The following is a 16731-nucleotide window of genomic DNA, read 5'->3' on the forward strand; positions in this document are numbered from 1 at the left end:
CCCGCACCCTTCTCCCTGTCTTCCATCCAGAGAGCCAAGAGGCATGAGCAGAGTTCAAGGACACAGTCCAGCCTTGCAAAAAACACTCAAGGAGCGTATGAAGCAGGGGCAGTGAGGGGAGTGGCCTGGGGAGAGGGGGTGGTGGCTGAGGAGGGGATGTGACCTGGGAAAATCCCTAAAGGCCAGGTGGAGAAACTTGGAGGGCCACGTTTGGCCCCCACGCCTGAGGTTCCCCATAACTACTTTACAAAAAACTTAAGGAGGGGCCCTCTTCTCCCACCCAAAAATACTCAGCATAATGAGGACTGAGCATGCTCAGTGGCCACAGATGCTGGGTGTCAAAAAGGGAGATACTGGAAAACCAGGCAGGAGGGAGAATGGAATAGAGTATTTTGGAAGAGATCATGGCTAACTAGCTGGACCCCTGAATAGGAGCATTCTGCACTGCAGCTTTTTGTTGCAGGCCCCACTTGTTTCCTGTATTTCTTCTTCATCAGACTCTTCTGTTGGGGAATGCATTCTTGCTTTCTATATCTTCTACATGGTTTGGCTGGGCACAGGATCTTGGAAACGCCAACTTGACAGCTGTAAAATTAAATAAAAAGCAACCTGCTGGGGTGTTGGCCTGCCATGCTACCTGGGTAGTATCTCTCACTGTTTCTGAGAGATATGGATCTCTTTTGGAGAATTATTTATTTGTCAAAATATTCATATACCATTGGATCAAAATGGTTTACAGCATATATAAATACATGATAAAATCACATAAATTTTAAAATCAGAAATCCTTAATATAACTAATTACTACTTAGAGGTGTGCGCTAAAACTTAAAATTAAGATTGCAAAAGATAGCCCAGATTCTGCACTAGGCAGAGCTGAATTCTGCAGCCTGCATATATTTATGTAAATCGAGCACACTTTGCATTCCTTTTTTTCCATTCTGATTTTATTGGTGATCGGGAGGGGCACAGAAGTGCCTTGACCCTTAATCTGATCAGCAACTCAGTTGGTGTCTGAGATCCCACTGCTCAAATATGTTCAAATGTATCTTCACAGCTATATGGGCTAGAAATTTGCACATGTGTTCATTTTAAAATGAGAGCTCTTGATTCTCATGCTACTGAATCCTGCACTCCTGGGGAAATAGCAGTGGAGTGGTACACTGCCTTAAACTAAGGTGGTAACTTCTTTTTTTTATCATTAATTTTTATTCAAATTTTCAAAAACAAAACAAAACAAAAATAATTAAACAATAAAATAAAATGTTGACTTCCGATTTGTCGCAGATCAGTTATAGGTCTACAATATATAACAAACCTGTCTCTTAAATTATATTACAAAATCACTTTCCTCCAGTAGTTATCTTAATTAATCATCAAATCTCATAAACATTACTTTATTCTTTCCACAAAAAGTCAAAGAGAGGTTTCAATTCCTTGAGAAATATATCTATCAATTTTTCTCCAAATAAACATGTCGATTAATCCATCTCATCAAATCTGTTAGGTCCAATAATTTCAATAGCCATTCTTCCATTATCAATGTTAATTCCATCTTCCATCTTCAATAATCCTGTTAAGTCCAGTAATTTCAGTAGCCATTCTTCCATTATCAGTATTCCATAATAATCTTGCTGTCATAGCCATAGTCATATAATAAGAGTCTGATGGGAATTTCCTTTATCACAAATATTTCCTTGCCATCAGTTCTGAATGTGTTGCTGAAATATTGTTGTAAAGTCATATCTCTGTTCTTCTTTTTTACGAAATGCACTGGCACATCTCTTGAGAGTTTTTCCATTGTCACATATCTGTAATTAATTCCATAGATTTTTTCTATGTCAAGCTCCATCACATCATTCCAGTCCAGAAATTTATCCAAGACATTGATAGCTTTATCTCTAATATCTTCATTAATTTCTTCAAACGTTGAATTCCAAACAGTAAATTTTATCTCTAATATCCATAAGCTCCAAGTCTTTTTCCAGTTCCACATTTGTTCCAATCTCCAAGGCTTGCATCTTCCCTTTAATTTTTCTTTTTTCATCTTCTAATGCTTGTCCAGTTGTATCTCTGATCTCATCAACCTCCTCTCTCACAAGATCCCCTATTTCTTTAAGCTCCTGCTTCATTTTGCCAAATTCAATTTTCATCTCCTGTCTACCCTGTCTCAGGGTTTGTTTCGTTATCTCAATCGCATCCATTATTTTCTGAAGCATAATTACTTCCAGGATTTCAGCCACTTTCTTGATTGCCATTCTTAAAACCACGAAGAAGAAAAAAACCCACTTCTTATTCCAGCAACAATTGGGTTAATATTCCAAGCCTGATGACATCACAGTGTAGACAGCACAGCCTGCCTTATCTCTTATATGTTCAGGAATGCAAAACAAATTTAGTTCACAGCATCAAAACAGTTAGTGGCATCGTGAACAAGCAGATTCGTCAAAATGAAATAGACCAAAAAAAAATAGTCCCAGACATATAATACTCCAAAAGTTCATAAATCAGATTTATTTATTTTTTTTCTCCTCGGAATAGAAATCCCTCATCCGTTTGTATCTTTAAAATGCACAAATTCCAGGCCAGCTTTTTGCAATAATAACAAAGATAAGCTTTTTCAATTTCTTTCCTCCTTAATTTCGTGAATGAAAGAGAAGAGTTATAACTCACCCAGGGATTCTTTATAGCTGATTCATTGACAAATCTCTTTTTGCTGCAACAATTTAAACCAGATGATAAAATAGAAAGAAGGATGCTTGCCTGTTAAAATCCGTTTTCCTTTGAAGAAAAGATAAACGTGTCGCTTAATCAGTTAGAGCTTGTTTGGAAGTCCGTCCGGCACTGCTGGCTGAACCTTCTCTCATAAACTAATGAAATCCAGTCCTCCCAACAAAACACAGGCTTTTGTGGTTAATCTCTACGTTTCTCCCTGCCCGGGAGAAAGTCTTTACCAGTAAAAAAAAAACGTTCTGACTGATTTTAAAACTGAAAAAGCTTCCTCTGAGACGAGAGCTCGTCTCAAAGGCAGGCACAGGCGAAGTCACCCTTCCCGGAAGTCCACTAAGGTGGTAACTTCTGTTGAATTTCAGGCACGGCGCAGGGTAGGAACCTACTCTATGTGAGGTTCCTGTTAATAACGGTGTCTGTGTTTTCCTCTTCTATACAGCTTGGGCCAATCAGTGTTGTGTTCCTTGGAATTGTGTCCATTCACTGCATGCACATTTTGGTGCGCTGCAGCCAGTATCTATCCCAAAGGTAAGTGTGGTACTCATTTAGTTTGTTGAGGGCTTCAGTGTACATAAGGACATAAGAAGAGTCCTGCTGGATCAGGCCAGTGGCCCATCTAATCCAGCATCCTGTTCTCACAGTGGCCAACCAGGTGCCTGGGGGAAGTGTAGTCAATGCCTGCTTTCCCTCCACTCAGTGATGGCACATTCCTTAGTTTATTTCTTGGTTTTGGGTATTCTTGGAAGGAGGCTTATATTTAACTTCTAAGTATGTCCCAGTGGATATTCAGCTGCGGCTGCCTCTATCTGCAGTAGCTTGCTTTGTCTGCTACTGATGGCCCCGTTTCAGTTAACTGCTTCATTTGAAATACATATTAGCCAATTTCCATTTTGTTTGCTGGCTGCGCAGTGGGGTTAATATATATATATTTTTAAAAAGCAAAGCAAAACCTTTTCCTGCAAAGTTGCATCTTATGCAGTAATCCTAAACGGAAATAATTACTATTTCTCCCCCGTTCTTCTTGTTAGATTGAAAAAGGCTTCCTTAGGGTATAGCGACACAGTTAGCCATGCGATGGAAGTGTGTCCCTTTAACTCATTACAGAAACGAGCATCTTGGGGAAGGTAAGTGCCTTTCTGCTTCTAACTCAATTGCCTATAAGAACTTGGAGTGGATCTTGCCTTACCTTTTTAGTTTGTAAGGCTGATTGTCGGCTCTCTCTGCCTTTCTCTCTCTCTCATTGTTGAGTGGGATTCAATACTAGCCCTACTCAGAGTAGACCCATTGAAGCCAATAGACATGACTAACTTAGGGCCATTAATTTCAGTGGTCCTCCTCTGAGTAGGACTTTGTTGAGTACAATCCGATGTGAGCTGCTTTGGGTGATGGTAACTGACCGAAAAGTAGGCTAAGAATGCAGTCAATAAACAAAATATAATATACAGAATTGCTATTGTTGCTGCAGTTGTTGCAGATCTTACCCACCCTACACTGTAAGGTCCCAGGGCAGGTTATAACAGTGCAAAAACAAAATATTAAAATCAGTTGAAACAATTTACAATTTGAAGAATAGGGTTGGTCATTAAAAAAATACCCTGGGTGTTAAAGGACAAAGTCAAGAGGTGCATCTTCAGCATATGATGAAAATTATCTAATGAAGGTGCAAGAGGGTGGGGATTCCACAGGTCCTAAGTGGAGATGAGTTGCTGGCTTCATAAGAACAAAATAAGGGGTGTGAGTGTACTGCAAGTAAAAGTACTGTCACCTGGCAACAGCTACCAAATTAGGTTGCCTCAGTGGCAGAGATCAGATGCAGAACTCTAAAGCCCAGCGCCATCAGGCATCTTCTACTCCTGAACTGTTTCTGTGCCAGCTGGTCATTGTAAGAACTACTATTTAAGAATTGGTGCCTGAGTCTTATTTTTCCTCTTCCCTCCTTTCTCCTTTCCCCTTGTGTGTCACTGTTTTTTAAGATTGTAAGCCTGCAGGTAGAGACTGTCTTGTTTTTAATCGATGTATGTAAGCCACTCTGGCTGAAGAGTGGGATGCAAATACTCTAAATAAATAAAATAATAAAGCCCAGGTTCGGTATTGAAGAATCCTGAAAGATCACAATGACCGAGATAACTTAGGCTCAATACATTTAATCAAATGCACTTAGTCAATAAAACTGTGAATGCAAACTCCACGAATGCAAAGGGGATGTGACCCTTTGGAAGGACTTGGGGCGCTGTGGCATATTTAGCATGTCCCAATTACTGAATGGGGTAGTTCTGGAGTTGTAGAGCAGAGCCAAGAAGAGATTGGAAGCTTTCTTCTAAATTTGCTGCCTTTTGTATATGGGGGGGATTCATGGTGGGTGGCAACCTTATTACCGACAAAAGGAGGTGTATCTCTGTCTGTGAAAGAACTCACGACTTAGATGCAGATAGTTTTAGGGGGAAGATGAGGAAGGAAGTGCAGGGATGGAAGCCTCTGCCCCTTCAGATGTTGGTTTTATTATTACAGTTGTATCCCACTTTTCCCCCAAAGGAGCTCAGGTTGGCATACAAACATAGTTCTCCCTCTCCCAATTTTGTCCTTGCAACAGCCCTGTGAGGTAGGTTAGGCTGAGAGACAGTGAGTGGCTCAGGGTCACCCAGGCTGTATTCACACTAAACATTTATTCCATAGTTATTCCACTTTAAACAGTGGCTTCCCCCAAAGAATCCTGGGATGGGTGGTTCGTCAAGGGTGCTGAGAGTTGTTAGGAGACTCTTATTCTCCTCACAGAGCTACAATTCTCAGAGTTCCCTTGGAAGAGGGACTGACTGTTAAACCACTCTGGGAACTGGAGCTCTGTGACGGGAATAGAAGTCTCTTGTCTCTTTTGCAAACTACCCTTCCCGTGATTCTTTGGGGGCAGCCATGGCTGGTTAAAGTGGAATAAATGTATGGTGTGAATGTGGCCCCAGTGAGCTTCATGGTCAAGTGGGGCATTGAACCCTGGTCTCCATGTCCCATTCTAACCACTACACCACATTGACTCTCAAAATAGCTGGTGGATTAGAGTTGAAACTCATAAAGTCCATGCTCAGTAGGTGGTCTCTAGCAGTGGCTCTTTAGGATTTCAGGCAAGGTTCTTTCAAAGCCCTACCTCGAGATTCCGGGGATTGAATGTGGGACCTTCTGCATGCAAAGCAGGTGCTCTACCACTGAGCTATGGGCCTTCCATGTTGTTGGACTCCCAGCTCCCATTAGCCTCAGCCAGCATGGCCGCTGCTCAGGGATGATGGGAGTTGTAGTCCAACAATATCTGGAGGGCACCAGGTTCCCCATTCCTGATATAGTGTATGTTGGAAAGGATACAGGTTAGGGAGCGAAATGCCTTCTTGGCTTTTTTCACCTTCCTAGTGCGTGTGGAGGAAGCAGTTAAGATCTGCATTATGTTGTTTCGCTTTCACAGCAAAGAAATGTTTTATTTAAATATGGACTGAAATGAGCTTATTGTGATGGCCCAAGAAAAATTAAAGAATTCCAGTTTCAAACGGTTAGTACCTTTTTAAAACCAAAATATTTTCAACAAAATTGTATTAGAATATAACGTGTGGGTTTGCCTCCTCAGTTTTGGATCACTGCTTATTGATTAGCTCAATGAACCAATCGGTACACCTTCTGGCATGGGCCCAGGGTTCATTCATTATGTATCCATCCCTTCAAGGACTTCGGAACAGTGCACATGTGTTCCTGGTCCAAGCCAAGCATCCTGTCCACCACACTGGAACTCAAACGTTTTACTTGTTTAAAATGTTATAAAGTGTTCCTAATCCTACATCAGAGTCATCCAGATGTTGTTAGACTATAAATCCCATTATCTCTGACCATTGATCTGTTGTCTGGGTCTGATGGAACCCATCAATATCTGGAGGGGCATAGGCTCCCCATCTCTGTCCTCTGTCAAGCCCAGGGTAGTTTACAGTACACCTGTGTGTAAAGATTTGCCACTAGAGCCTACCTACTTAGTTAGGTTTTTTTGTGTATATATAGTGAAGAGTAGCTTCAGAGATGCTTGCCTCAGGTTCTGCATTGCCATTCTGCTACCTAATCTTCAGGGTGGATAATCTTTAATTGCAATCTGTGTAATTGACTAAGGTACCCAAATACTTTGCTCCTGACATGTGGTCTTGAAACTTCTATTACTTAAAGGCAGTTTTACCTGTGTGCGTGCTTGCTACTCTATTGCATCACTTGGTATATTTGTATCCCACTCTCCCTTGAGAAAATTCAGAGTAGCTTATATGGGGCTCCCAGTGGCCTCTAGTCCAGCCACTGAGGTCCACATCAACTTAGCTTTAGTATAATTTCAGCACTAGGTGCTTTAGCACAGCTTGAGCATCACTGTCTGATTTGTGCTGTAGCTCAAGTGCTGTCCCTCAAGAAAAAAAACATTTGTTTGGTGATATGTAAGGTGTCTTGGTGTACAGCATCCTGTGAGGATGCACCCATCGAGTCACTCGCTTGCATTTGAATCTGTCTGGAGACTACATTGCATGTTTCAGTCTCCCTGGGTCAGAGCACCAACAGGTTTAGAAAGGGTCAGCCTCAACCTGACTGGGTTTAATGCTTGTTTTAAGAGAAGCAAATGCTTCATTTTTCTGTTCATGCACTGCCAAACCCTCTCCTTCTATTTCCCTTCCTATTTTAAAAATTGTAAGCTCTGCCCATCTCTTACTTTAATTTTATGTCCACTGCCTAGTCAGCGTAGTTGCTCTGGAAGCAACGTAGTGCATTGCTATCTTGCAGAAAAAGGTTCATTTGATTGCAAATGACTTCTCATTGCATTTGATGTGATCTCAAAATCATTGCTTCTACAAATAAACACCAGGTTTTTTTTTCTCTCTCTCTCATTGTGTCATCATAGATATATTGTGGACTTTTTCCTTGTGATTACACAGTTGGGCTTCTGCAGTGTTTACATTGTGTTCTTAGCAGAAAATGTGAAACAAGTAAGTAAAGCCTCTTTGGAAATGAAACAGCTAGTCTGCAAAGTTCTCGTGCTTCCTGCCTTTTGACAAACCAGACATCTCTCTATAAAAAGCCTGTGTGTGTGTGTGCATGCACCTACCTTCAGTTACTGTGCCTTGGTGGGGAACTTGTGGGACCTCCAGATCCTGTTGTGACTTCCAACTCCTATTAGTCCCAGCTAGCATGGTTAATGGTCAGGGATGATGGAAATTGTCAATGGTGGGGAATGTCCATCCCCAGGCCAAACCTGGTCCACCTGGTCTTTCCATTTGGGCTATCAGGCCGTTTGGGTGAAGCCGCGCCCACCTGCCATATATGATGTTTGGGTGTGGGGTGGATAAGGGTAGGGGCTCCAAAGAGACAAATGGGAGCTTAAAATGGGCTCCTAGCCGTTCTTTTGTTGGAGCAAGGTGTGCTTCCATCCGCTCATCAGCTGGCAGGAGTGCCCTTTGCTCAAGGAGGGGGAAGTGCTTTCCATTCAGTGGAAATTGCTTCTCTCTCCCAGGACTGCTCCTTTCAGCCAGAGGTTGAGCTTCATTCAAGTGGTCTACAGCATGTCTGTGGATTTGTGGTTGGAGTTGGACCATCTATCACAATTAAACATTCATATTGATTTTTAATTCTATTGTTATTGCATCTTTTATTTCCTATATATTGTATTTTATTGTACTTCTTATATTGCATTTTTACTGTATTACAATTTGAATACAACAAAATACAATATATTAGAAATAAAAGCAAGAATAAAATACCATTAAAATAATGCAGCATCTAGCACAACATGTTACAATTGCTACAACAGGCAGAACAATCTTTAAGCGGTCTGCCAAGAGCTTCAGCAGTTTTCAAGTGGTCCATGAGAAGCACTGTCTTAGGTACAATTTGTTGTTGGTTGTATGTTGGTTGCTACTCGGGCTGACCAGACCATATCTAAATGCATTTGAATGTGGGGAAGGGCCTTAGTTCAATGACAGAAAATTTGCATTGCATGTGAAAGATCCCAAGTCCAGTCTTTTGCATCTCCAGGTGGGGGTGAGAAAGTTTCCTGTCTGAGACCCTGGAAAGCCATTGTCAGTATGCACGACACTGAGCTGGACAGACTAGTATGACTTAGTGCAAGACAGCCACCTGTATTTCTATTCGTTTTAGAGCAATGGTTCCCAACCTGGGGGTCGTAATGTAATCCAGAGGGGGCCGCCAACAGTAAGGAAGTGATTTTTTTAAAAGTCTTCACTCCTTGGATGCTGTCTGCTCCCCACTGCCACTGCAGATGACACCTTCCCTTTGCTCCAAACAAGAGGGGAGGACTTTGCTGAAATGCCAGAGCATCTTTCAGGTCTCCAAGGGCAGGCATCTGCCTATACCACACATGGTAGATGCCAAAGGAGGCTGAGGGAGGTGCTACCAGGAAGAAGAGTGGATTACTATCACCGACACTCATCTCCTCGCACTGCTGCTGCTGACAGCACCCTTACTCAGAATGAGAGGAGAGGGCTTTTTGTGAAGCAAAAAGAAGCAAGGCTGCAAGGAAAGGCTACTTTCCCCCTTCCATCCTGGCAGCCAACCTGCCTGCCTTTCTTGACTCCTGCTTTGCTGCCACCTCCTTTTAAAAATTATTCTTATTTGCGAGGCCACCCAGATCTTGCCTTTGGCCTAGACAGAGCCAAAGAGCAGTGAGGAAGCTCAGGAGTTGCTCACTCCCCATCTTTGAGGCTGTGTGTGCCAGCATCCCCCCTTTCTTCCACCTACACTCTGCCCCCCCCAGTCTCTCTCTCCAAGTTGCTGAGTGTCAGCTCTTCACTGAGACAGCAGTGTCGGTGGGGGTGCAGGCAGGGCTAGAGATTCCTTGGTAATTGCCAGGCCATAAGTCCTCAGCCGGCAGCTTGGCTATAAATGTGCCAGGCTAGCAAGGAGGAAGCAAGATAAGGGCAGAGGCCGTTCAAAGCTTACGTGCCAAGCCAGAAATCCAGAAGAGACGTCAGTGAAGGTCCGGGTCTAGTTTGCCGAGAGATCAGTCCAAGTCAAGGTTCAGGGGGTAGGAAGACACACAGTGGTCACGCCAAGGTTTGACTTTTAAGGAGCAGGTTTGTCAGCAGGTGTGAGCCATCAGCGTTTTGGCCTTAAGTGGACAGGTCTGCCCCTCTTCTGCCTGACCTTCTGTTGTCTACGTTCTGCAGGTGAGAGGGGAGTATCCTGTTCACTGGCTGCGTCTGGCTGAAGGGCTTCAGCTGTGTCTGGGGTGCTCTGCAGCTGAGGGGGAGAAGGAGCTGGGTTCTCAGGAGTTTCCTCCATTTCTCCTTCTGGGTCTGCTGCTTCTGGGTCTGCTGCTGTTACTCCCGAGTCATCCTCATCTGATGAGTCCTCTGACGGGGCCATGACACTGAGGCAGTTGTGGGCTTCCCCCCTCCCACATGCCCAAACGCCTGCATACCTGCAATTGCTTGCAGGAGGGGCAGGTGTGTTTGTGTGTGTGTGTGCTCTGATCTGTCTTCTGCTTCACTCTCATTCCCCAAGTGCACACTAACCAAGTCATCAGTTCTGATGATCATCACAAGGCCTAAAAGCACTAACCCCCTTCCTCAATCTATTTACCCTTTTGTCTTCACAATGTAGCATCCCCACCTTGACCACATTGCTACTTCTTGATTATGATTATTATTTTTTAAAAGCTTAGCAGGTTGGCTCAAGGCTGGGATCCACATGCTGCAGCTGAAATGTATTTATTTATTTATTATTGCATTTGTATCCACCTTTCTTCCAAGTTGCTCAAGGTGGTGCACATGGTTCTCCCCCCCCCTTTCCATTTTATCGTTACACAGACCCTATGAGATAGGTCAGGCTGAGAGACTGTGTCTGGTCCAAGGTCACCCAGCGGGCTTCATGGCTGGGTGGGGATTTGAATCTGGATCTTAGTCCAACACTGTAAGCCACTCGTGTTGGGAGACAGGACTGTACATCTTCAGATGGGGGGGGAGATGGAGGATCCCAATTTGATTGGACCTTTGCATTAAGAAAAGAAAGCAACACCCCCCCGTCTGCCAGGAGCTTTTTTTGGAAGGGATATATGGAGATGTGATTTTGCCATGTACCATTTTTTCAATTAACGGAGACTAAAATTACAATTAGCATGGGGGGGGTCATGAAATTTTTTGAGCTTACAAAGGGGTCCGTACTCATAAATAAAGGTTGGGAGGATTTGTAAAGGATTTGTTTTTAATGGAATACTCACTTTGCCCTATAGGGGGAGCCAAAGGGCTACCTGTCAGTGTTGCTTTGAAATGTAACTCTATTTCTGAGAGGAAAAACTTTTTTCGCACCATGAATGTGTCAACCACAGTAAATTACCCATGGCAACAAATTATGAATCACTGTTCCACATCCCTTGCACTCACAATCTCTATTCAAAGCCATGTTGTAGTTTATTTTATATGTTTAGACCATTTCTACACTGCTTAATATATATACATCGCTTCACATATATAATAGTTTATTTCTATACCGCCTTTGGGCCAAAAGGGCTCCTAAGGTGGGTCACACACACTCAAAAATGCATAAATACAAAACACAAGTAAAAAAAAATTACAAAAATGTAAGACAATGAAAACTTAACATTTCAAAAATAATAATAACAATAATAAAACCGCTCCCCCAAAACCCACTGAAAAGTCAAATACTTCCATCTTCCTGGCAAAGGGCATTTCCCAGAAAGGTGTCAAATAGAGCGGGAGTGAGAGGGCGAGGCAGGCAAAGAGCTTGCCCCTTGAAGGTCCCAGCACAATAACAAAATCATAGAATAGAAGAGTTGGAAGGGGTCTGTAAGTCGAGCCCCCTTGCTCAATGCAGGAATCCAGCTGAAAGCATTCCTGATGGGCGGCTGTCCAGCTGCTTCTCGAATGCCTCCAGTGTTGGAGAGCCCACCATCTTCTTAGGTCATTGGTTCCATTGTTGTATTGCTTTAACACTTAGGAAGTTTTTCCTGATGTTCAGTCGAAATCTGTCTTCTTGTAACTTTAGCCCGTTATTCCATGCCCTGCACTTTGGGACGATTGAGAAGAGTTCGTGGCCCTCCTCCTCCTGTGTGCCTTCTTCTGTGTGCTGGAAGAGACTCTTAGTGGCACCTCCTACTATAGTCTTAGCTTGATCCTAATAAATGTTCATGGTGAACTTGTAACATACAAACACTTGCTTCCTTCTGATGTACATGAAGGCCAGGGCTGGGGAACGGCGGAAGGAATATTCCTTCCGAAAGACAGTTACTGGGGGTTGCTCATGCTGTGCTTAAGGGCTTCTCATTGGTGCATCTAGTTGGCCGCTGTTGAAAATGGAATGCTGGACAAGATGGGCTTTGGGGCCTGATCCACTAACCAGGCTGCAGCTGCTGCCGCTACTGCTCCTCCTCTAAAAAAGTGTTGCAGTTTTGCCTAGGATCATAGGAAGGTGCCTTCTCCCTAGTCAGACCATTGGTCAATCTACTTCAGTATTGTCTACACTGACTGGCAGCTGCATTCCAGGATTTTAGGCAGGAGTATTTACTAGCCCTACCTGGAGGTGCCAGGGATTAAGCCTGGGGCCTTCTGCCTGCAAGGCAGATGCTTTGCCTCTGAATTACAGTCCTTCCATGGTGCTTTAGAAAGTAGAGGAGGACAGCTCCTTGCCCTTAGGAGCTTATAATATAAAATGTGACACAAAGTTGGGGAAAACAGGAAAAAATGGAGGAAGAAACTGCAGCTGTTCCTGTTATGCATGCTTAGGCTTGGTTAGAGTTGCAGCAGGATGTGGGAGCCAGGTGGTTTTGCCAAAGGCTTCATGGATTTTACAGAGGAATTTAAAGGAAGTAAGAGCTATGGCATCGCATTATGTTCTGCAGTGCCCCACCAACCTCAGCCAGTTATCAGTGAGTTACCACCTCTTTACCTTCTTACTTTCTATCTTTAGTGTTGCACTTTAAAATGCAGCTGGGAGGAAGAAGGGGACAAAACTAGAATTAGTTTTCTCTGCCTGTTGTTGGCTCTGGCGCCACCTACTGTTGGCCTCCTGCCTTATTCCCTTCGAGTCCCAGTGGAGACTAGCCACCACTTGTTCTTGAGAGCATTGAAGGTGGATGGAGCTAAGGCAGTACCCAAGAACTATCTTTGTTGCCCACCTGATGTCACCAGGATGTTAGTTGAAGTTTTTTCCTTTGGTTGTATGGTTTGCAATCAAACCATGCAGGCAAAGGCAGAGGGCTTTGCTGGTATCACCGACTGGCTGTCTGGCAGTGGCTACAAACCCTGCTTTCAGCGGGGAGTTGCATCCTTACCTGCTCTACACCTGAAGTCATATATGATGCCAGGTGCACGGCAGGTGAGCGTAGCTTGGGGAAAACTTCCTCGTGGGTGAATTAGGACCCCTGTTGCACCTTGTTAAATCCTCAGGCCAGAAGCTCCCCACCGCTGATCTAGAGGTCACATGTCCTAGATACAGAAGGTCCTGGGTGCAGTCCCAAATGCCTCCATCCAAGGATCTCGGATAGCGGAACTTGGGAAAGATCTAACTCGGACTTTAGAGAGCTGCTGCCAGTCCGGTGGATGGATACTGGGCTAAACACAACAGTGTTCTAAGTCAATACAAGGCTGTGGTATATATGTGCATCTCACAACTACAGGTGGGCTATCGTTGCTAACACATGTGCAAAGCCATTTTAGGAATTTGGGTTTGTTCCTCTGCTTGCACCACTGTTGCCCCCACACTTCAGCAGTAGAATTTATTCTGTTAACATGGCTTGCATTTTCTTCTTCACTCCTTCCACTACTGGTCCCTCTCCTTTCCTTTTCTTTCTGTTTCATTTATAACTTTCTTGTGCTCTCTCTCTCTCTGTTAGTGATCTGACACAGCCTCCATTGTTTGGGTGTTCTACACTGATTTTCCTTCCCATTAGCTTGCATTCTGTAGCCCAGGGGTTGGGGAACCTTTGGCCTTCCCTGATCGTGCTGGACTGCAGCTCCCATCATCCCTGACTGGCTGGCTGGGGCTGATGGGAGTTGTGAGTCCAACAAAACCTGGAGGGTTACGAGCTCCCCATGCTAGATCCCTGAGAAATCTCCTTGTTCACTTATTTCATCCCACCTGCTGGATCCCTTTGTTCACTCTCTTCTCCACTTCCTTCGCTTACAGTGATTCCTGTTCTGAATTCCTCTAGCAAAGTCCCAGGAGATCCTACAGGATCTTTCAGTTTTTACCTTCGGAAAATAGAGAGAAGTAATTAGTGTGTGTCTTGCATACGTTCTGAAGGAAAGCTTGTTGAAGCACTCTGGGTTCACGGTGCTATCAGTTGCAGAAGACGATGGATCTTCTTGGTTGGACAACTGGACCTTGGGCACTTGAGGCTGCATCTACACATGCAGCAGAATGTAGTGATCAGAATCCAGGGGTGGCAGAATAGACTGTGGCACTCAAGGCGGTGAATTCCATTTTGGGATGCTTCCCTTCATGAATAGCAGACAACAAAAGCCTCCTGCATGTAGAAAAGCAGCACAGTAGGGCCAGTGGTTTTAGCCCAGGCCTTTCCTGTTGTGCCAGTTTTCTGCTGGCGGGATGTTTATGCAGTTTTTTAAAAAATTGCAGTCTAAAGTGGCACAGTCCATTCTTGCACCCCTAGGCTTGACCGCGTAGTTGTGTTTTGTGGCATTGTTCAAAGCACACTGCTGGCTCAGGGATTGATGGGAAATGCAATCGCTTGGTCAAAGCAGCATTAAGCTGAGAGCTTGAGGGGAGGCGAGAGTGCTCGAGCACATGGCTAGTTCCCAATCATGAAACCATTGTTTGGAGACTAGAGAATGTGATGCCCGAATGCATCCTCTTGTCTTTAATAAACAAAATACATTGCAATTTTACTTCCTCGTCCCTGCTGTAGTAGCTGCATTGGAATCTGCAGGTACAGCTGGGTGAGCCTTACACCTGCTGTTAAAGAGCAATTGTGTACACCCACATTTAACACTAGTGAAGAAAGGTCTGTACTGTCATTCTCAAAAGCATCTTCAGTCTGGATTAAGTGCTGGTGTTCCTTTTTTCTTTTTCTTTTGTGTTGAGAAGCCAAGTCGTGTCTGTCTTTGATTTCCTTGCAAAGAATAAGGGGGATGGAGTAGGCCCTTTAATCAACTACATCTGCCTAAGCTAGGTACTTAAAAGATTGAGGCCGCAAACACACATTTGCAGAAAGTGCGGATGCTAATTTTATATGCATAGGTGCAAATTTGGAATAACAATGCCATCAAAGGCAAGCTAACTAGATTCCCATCCACATCACCCCAAACAAGTTCGTCAGTTTAATTTGTGAATTTTTTAGTCCGTGTGATGGGGAAGCAATGCTACACAAGGCCGAAAATCTTTAGAACAGCATGGATGAAAAAAAAATCACAAAGCTGGCAATTTTTGACAGAGTGCCCCATGATATTCTGATTAGCAGGCTAGCTAAATGTGGGCTGGGTGGAACAACTATCAGGTGGATCCACAGTTGGCTACAGAATTGTACTCAAAGAGTGCTTATCAATGGTTCCTTCTCAAAATGGGGGGAGGTAACGAATGGGGTACTTCAGGGCTCAGTCTTGGGGCCAGTGCTCTTCAACATTTTTTGAATGACTTGGATGAGGAGGTGCAGGGAATGCTTATCAGATTTGCAGATGATACAAAATTGGGAGGGACACCTAGGAAGACAGAAACAAAATTCAAAGGGATCTTGACAGGCTGGAGCACTGGGTTGAAAACAACAGAATGAAATTTAACAGGGATAAGTGCAAAGTTCTACACCTAGGAAAAAGAAACCACATGCAGTTATAAGATGGGAGATACTTGGCTCAGCAATACTATATGAGAGAAGGATCTTGGGATTGTTGTTGATCACAAGTTGAATATGAGCCAACATATTGGAGGGCAGAAGGCGGGGAGGGTATGTGTGTGTGATGTTTACCATGCCCTCTCCCAACATGACTAACTCAGTGTTGTGACACACTGGAGAAAATTGCCATAACTTCAAAGTGATGGTGACCGAGTGGCTGGAGGTGGTGATGATATTGAGTCTGACATTGCGAAGGAGACTAGCTAGGTTAGGCAGAAGATGAGTCACACATGTACCAATCATCTTATCGCAATCAGCAGTTAACTGTTGCTTGACCCCAGACAAGATGTGGGAGAAGGAGAGGGAGGGATGTTGCTCTTTCATGGCTTTTTTGTTAACTTTGTGTGTGTGTGTTTGATTTGTTTCGGCTGCTTTTGGTTTTTAGTCATGAGATCGTAGGAAGCTGCATTATTCTGAGTGAGGCCATTGGTCTATCTACCTCAGTATAGTCTACACTGACTGGCAGCAGCCCTCCAGGATTTCACACTGGGGTCTCTCTCAGCCCTACTTGGAGATGCCGAGGATTGAACCTGGGACCATCTGCACGCAGGACAGATGCTCTACCGCTGAGCTGTGGCCCTTCCCTGGTTGCTGTGCTGCAAATGGCAAATTGGATCATTTAGCTGGTTGTGTACCCTGACACGCTTCTTGATCCAGCAGGGCTTTTCTTATGTTCTTAACAGCCAGGGAACGTTTAATGTTTTGAACGTATTAAGCACTAATAAAACAATTTTATTTCACAAATTATCAACCAGTGTCTTAGGTTATTATCAGTACCATTATGCTCATCAGCTGCCCCGGGCTTCTTCTGGGAGGAAGAGCAGGATATAAATTAATTAAACAAACGAACACTGGAAAGAAGAAGCAGGTTTTTACTGAGCAATTGGGTAGAATTCTGCCTACATCTCTTTTCTCTCCAGTAAAAGGACTGTACTGTAAAAAAAAAAGAAAAAAAGAAAAAGCCAAATTGCCTATTGATGGGGAGGGGACTGGAATATTCTTGAAGGGGCCAGGCACCCAAAGCACTTCTCCCAGGGCTATGGCTATGGCTATGAGAAGGCATGGGAAGCCAGCTTTAAGTAGCTTCCCGGTTGAAACAGCTTTATTGGGAAGATTCAGCCACC

General features: G+C 43.9%; 1 protein-coding gene across 2 annotated transcripts in view; it reads left to right on the forward strand.

Annotated features, from left to right (window-relative positions):
• SLC36A4 (solute carrier family 36 member 4) overlaps window positions 1-16731 on the forward strand; it is a 144046-nt gene that overhangs the window by 28438 nt on the left and 98877 nt on the right. For both annotated transcript variants that reach the window (XM_061628851.1, XM_061628852.1), the window contains 3 exons: window positions 3170-3258; window positions 3759-3854; window positions 7631-7715. In XM_061628851.1, the coding sequence (XP_061484835.1) occupies window positions 3170-3258; window positions 3759-3854; window positions 7631-7715 (270 nt within the window). The remainder of the gene's footprint in view (window positions 1-3169; window positions 3259-3758; window positions 3855-7630; window positions 7716-16731) is intronic.

The sequence above is a fragment of the Rhineura floridana genome, chromosome 5 (assembly GCF_030035675.1).
Source record: "Rhineura floridana isolate rRhiFlo1 chromosome 5, rRhiFlo1.hap2, whole genome shotgun sequence".
NCBI lineage: Eukaryota > Metazoa > Chordata > Lepidosauria > Squamata > Rhineuridae > Rhineura > Rhineura floridana.